Source organism: Olea europaea, chromosome 10 (assembly GCF_002742605.1).
Source record: "Olea europaea var. sylvestris chromosome 10, O_europaea_v1, whole genome shotgun sequence".
NCBI classification, from domain to species: Eukaryota; Viridiplantae; Streptophyta; class Magnoliopsida; order Lamiales; family Oleaceae; genus Olea; species Olea europaea.
Genome location: NC_036246.1, coordinates 7,770,369 through 7,775,945, shown reverse-complemented (window position 1 = coordinate 7,775,945; position 5,577 = coordinate 7,770,369). Strand labels below are relative to the sequence as shown.

General features: G+C 37.0%; 1 protein-coding gene across 1 annotated transcript; it reads right to left on the bottom strand.

The window, feature by feature from the left end:
- Nucleotides 1–1,966: 1,966 nt before the first annotated feature.
- Nucleotides 1,967–2,938, bottom strand: LOC111400244. The gene is made up of 3 exons (XM_023027669.1): nt 2,714–2,938; nt 2,316–2,533; nt 1,967–2,183 (listed from the first exon to the last, which is right to left on the bottom strand). The coding sequence occupies exons 1-3, from the start codon at nt 2,936–2,938 to the stop codon at nt 1,967–1,969; spliced, it is 660 nt and encodes a 219-aa protein (XP_022883437.1).
- Between the last annotated feature and the right edge of the window lie 2,639 nt (nt 2,939–5,577).

Genomic DNA, 5,577 nt, shown 5'->3' with positions numbered 1-5,577 from the left:
GTACACAAGGCTTTAAAAAAATTACCTTTATAGGCTAGGGAGCTTGAATGATCATTAGGAGTGGACTGACCGGAAGTTTGAAGACTGGAAAAAATCTGGTAGAGTTGTTCCAATTGTTTGGGGTTGAATGTACCATTTTGAGTAGGATTGGTCTTTGTCTTGGTTTGATATCCCCGACTCCTAGTACCTTGCCTTGGCTTCCAATTCGAGGGTTTTCCACGTAGGTCCCAACATGTATTTTCTTTCTGTCCAGGCTTACGGCAATGTTCACACCAGAGGCGATTACGTTGTTTCTATCCTAACCCATTTATCGCTGACTTTGACGACATACCCATCACTTCAAACCCATTATCTTCGAGCCCGATATCTTACCCAATGGTCCATCCAGTAATCCGATTTTTTCCAACAACTGGGCTTTTAAATGTTGGCCCATATGCTCCACTAATATCTGGGCCTTTTCCAGTAACTGGGCTTTTAAATGTTGGCCCATATGCTCCACTAATATCCAGCCCTTTTCCTTTCGTCACAAGGGCCGACACTTTACTGGGTCCATGAGATTCTTCCACCAACATCACCAGAAGATGTGCCTCTTCTCGTCAAACCTCAGAGAAGACCTCGTGAAGGGATGACAGTGGTCTTCGGCCAAGAATTCGGCCTCTATCGTCGTCGAGATCCCGATTTAATCTAGCCAAGAATTCATACACCCTTTCATTTTCAATCTTCTTCCTATACCGCACACTGTCACCTCCATGGCTCTATTCTTTGTCACTGCTGAGGTCAAGTTCCTGCCAAAGTGAGGTCATCTCCATGAAATAATCTGTAACATCTCTATTTCTCTGCTTCGTTTGCCACAGTCGGGTCTTGATTTCAAAGATGTGTGATGGATTTTCTAAGTTCGAGTGTGTTTCTCTCACCGCGTCCCATACCTCTTTTGTAGTAGGAAGGAAAAGATAAGTTTTTCCTATTGCTGGTTTCATAGAATTTACTAACCAAGCAGTGACATTGGTTTCTTCATCTCACCAGTAAGGTACCCTACTTTCCCCTTACCATCAATCACCAACTTAATTAATTGGGCCCATTCGCGAAAAATTTTTCCATTCAATTTTTCGACTGTGAGCTGAAAAGATACTCTCAAAGCCATGAGAACCAATTGTGGAGTTAATCTCTGTCTCGATTTGTGGGGGTGTTGGACATGACTGACCCCGAACTGTCGACGGGAAATTCTGCCATAGGTTCCTAAGTTTAGACGATCCTAGGCTTTAATACCATGAACAAAACAGGAACAAGAAATTGTTTATTTATTTCTTGATAATTAATCTTCACAAATTACATCTATTTATAATACAATAATGGAGCCAAGAAAGGAAAAAACTATCTCCTAATATTAGTATTTACAGCCCTAAAATTATCAATCAACACCATCAAAGGAAAGATATCAAAATCTTTCCTTTATACACGATTTTCTACATCTTGATTCCATCTTATTCGTCTTTCCCTTTAGCACATGCTGGACATCCCCACATTTGAATGTGGTGTAAATTGGGCTTGCACCCATTCCACAATTCAAGAGGTATCTTGGGAACTGACTTAAATGGTACCAAATTCAAGATATAAATGGCTGTTTGTAGTGTATGTCCCCAAAAGAATATATATAGGCAATGAGGAATAACTCATCATTGATCTTAACATTTCTAAAAGAGTTTGATTTCTTCTTTTCGAGACACCATTCTGTTGGGGAGTTCTTGGTGCACTCAATTGGGATAATATTCCATTATCCGATAAATAGACCTTAAACTCTTGGGATAGATACTCGCCACCTTGATTGGATCAAAGAGCCTTGATACTCTTATTTTGTTCCTCAACTTCCGTCCAAAACTCCTTGAATTTCTCTAAAGCTTCGAATTTGTGAGACATAAGGTACATATCTAAATCTAGAGTAATCATCTGTGAAAGTGATGAAGTACTCCTATCCTCCTCTAGCCCGAGTACTAATAGGTCCACAAACATCGGAATGTACTAATTCCAAAACCTCGTTAGCTCTTAGTCCCTTAGCCTTAAAGGGCCTCTTAGTCATCTTTACTTCTATACATGATTCACAAGTTGGTATAGATTCCACCTCTAACTCATTTAAAGGATCATCCTTTACCAATCTTTGAATCCTATTTAGATTGATATGACCCAATCTAAGATGTCATAAAAGAGTTTCATTAGTACTAGACGACCTCTTTCTTTTCTTAGCAATAACCAACAAAGGACTTAAGATTTAAAGTCTATTATTAACCATATGACTCGAACATATAACAGAATTATTCAACTTAATAACCATCGTAGAACGGGTAAAAAGTACCGAATAACCAACATAATATAAAAGTGCAACGAAAACCAAGTTTCGTGTAAGTTCGGGAACATAATAACAGTCATCTAATATTGGATTCTCAAAACATAAAGTAAAAGTGCCAACAGCTTTGGCAGATACCACTGCTCCTGTGCAAACCCTAAGAGTGTAATCATCTTCACTGAGATGCTTGGTTTCCTGAACAAAGAATTGCAAACATAATTAGTGGCTCCAAAATCTACAATCCAGGTATTAGTAGAATCAATCACTAAGCATGACTCAATGAATAGGGCATTATTGCATTTACCTTGCTTCCCCTTAGCTAGGTAATCCAGGCAATTCCTCTTCGAGTGACCCTTTTGTCCACAAATAAAACACTTTCCCTTTGGTTTCCCGTCGGCAGTAGTTTTCTTCCCCTTTGCCAGAAAGCTTAGGATGAGAGGGTCCGGTTGTAACAGTGAAAGTATTTCCACTTCTAGCCTTTAGAATAGATTCAGCATTTTGGAGCTCTTTCATTAATTCCGTCAGGGACATGTCCATCTTGTGTAGATTATAATCAACTATAAATTGTGAAAACATCTCAGGAAGAGTCTCAAGGACCATGTCAATCTACGTCTCGGAATCAATGTCAGCTCCTAAAACCTCCGCAGCATTGAAGTGACCAATCATGGTTAACATATGGTCCCTTATAGATGGCCCGATTTCATGCATGTGTTCATGATTGCCCTAATGGAGGCTTGCCTAGCTTGTCGGCTTTGATGTCCAAACATCTCTTGAAGACTTTCCATTATGTCTAAAGTAGTTCTCATATTCTGATGTTTCTATTGTAATACATTTGATATGGATATCAAAATGTAACAACGGGTCATCTCTCATCAGAATGATGCCACTTTTCATATGCAACCTTTTGAGATTCTGTGGAGTCATCTTTGAGGGTTTCGGGACAAACTTCATTCAACACAAATTTGTGTTTTTCAGTGGTATTAATATTAAGATTCACTTTCTAGTCAACGTAAATTTCTGGGAACAAGTTGATTTTTGTTAAGTATTACTGATAATGGATTAAGCGACATTTTTCTGTAAAATTAACAATTTGCGTATTAATAAAATGGGCAATAATCTTTGTATGATGCATGCATATGAATATGCAAATATAGACCCAAAAGTAATCAAAAACCTTAAACCCTTACAATCTTTAACACTTCTTCTATATGAGGTCAATGTAGTTGTTGACAAGGTTGGGACCCTCCCACTCATTTTATTGAGTTAGGCATCTCATGCTACAAAAAAATGAGAATTGATTATTATTTGGCCTATGAATAATTTTGTTGAAATCTTCTATAGGAAGTCCCCAAAAATATTTATATATAAGTGTAATAACCTCCGTCAATAATTTTAAAATATCTGAAATATATAAGATGTCGTCTATAGAATGATCATCCCATTATTTCATTTTTAAAGAAATTCTATTACTAGATCCAATTTCAGTTAATAATAACGTAGTTTTCCTATAGGGAGACCGATATAATTCGATACTAAACATACGTATTTTAATAACAAATTGGATGACGGAGGAGGCCGTTGGTTTATATGTCCTATAAACCCTCTCCCACTTATTATTTTGCACCGTTGTATTTTCACTTAATTAGTCCGTAATTATAATGGCAATAATTATATAAAATATTTTTCGACCACCTCTAATTAATTTCGAGTGATAAAAAATTTTTTTAATGTAAATGCATATGATTTTAGTGTACCAGGTGGTGTTTCATTTAATCTACATGAATGCGATAATAATTAAACATTCATCCATCCTTACAATTTAAATTACAATATGGATAAAAAGAATTACATTGGGCCACATCCCGGCCCAATTCTTAAATCTTCTTTCTAGTCCACCTTATGTCACATGAAAATAGGGTTAATTTAATTTTTAAGCTCAAATCTTAAAACCAACAAAGTCATTATCCAACAACATTGGCCCAAATATTTTGAGAGGCCCAAAAAATCAGTAGCCTAGTGCCTTATGGCTTACAACATTTCTAGAGAAAAACAACAACAATCAATTAATTACAATAGGAAGAAAAAAAATTCTAGGACAAAAAATGATTACAAATATATCAACAATAACTTTAAACATATTTAAAGCATAAACATGTCAAAATCATATATCCTAACACCACCCAACTAAAATGCATAAGGATTTTAGTAACCTTGAGATCATTGGATTATAAAAATCATCACATATAGAAATGGGAGATGATAACCTTTTGAAGGAGCTTTTGGCCGAGCCAATTGCTTCCTCCCTTAGATTTTCTCCCTTGTTCTCCACTAGATGTATTTTTCATTATCAAGAAAGTGACACAAATTTCCTTGGACTTGATTGTAATAGATAAATTAAGTCACACACCTTTTATTGGAGTCAAGAGAGGAACCTAACCGAACTCACATGACCCAAGCTCCAATAGATGGATGTTTTCAATTAGGTCAACTCAAGACCAATTGAAATCCCTTAAATTGAGGGATTTAGTTAGGTAACTTTCCTGATTTAGATTCTTGATTTTTTCCTTGATTTAGTTTCCGTTCTTTTCTCTTGTAATCTCCTATATATTACCATTATTATCAAAGGTTTATAAGAAGATAACCATCAATTATTCACGTCATGGTATCAAAGCCCTAGGGCTTTTTCTGGGATTTATTTCTTGACTTCGTGCAGCCTTCATTGCTGACTCCCAGTTTTTTTTTCTCTGGAATTTTTCTTTCTTTCTCTCTGTGCAGCCTTTATCACTGCCATTCCCTTCTCTCCGTTCTCTAATTCCTGATAGGGCAGCCTTAATTGCTGCAAATCTCCTTCCTTCACTATGTCAGCCTCCTAAAACACCGAAACCACTAAAGCCACCATCTCTAGTGGTCTCAATTTGTCCGAACATACCTCAAGGGCAAAGGGAGACTCAGCCATCTTCTTGGAACAGGACCGACAATAGATGATCCGGCGTTTGGAACATGGGATGAGGAGGATTCCATGATAATGTCTTGGCTATGGGAATCTATGGACCCCATGATCAGGGACACATGCATGTTTCTCTCTACTGCAAAGGAGATTTGGGAGTTCATCCGTAGCACATATTCGAAGGCCCGAGACGTTGCTCAAGTATATGAGATCAAGGTTAACAACAACCATTAAGCAAGGGAACAAATCTGTCACAGAGTATGCAATTTTACTACAAAATCTATGGCAAGAA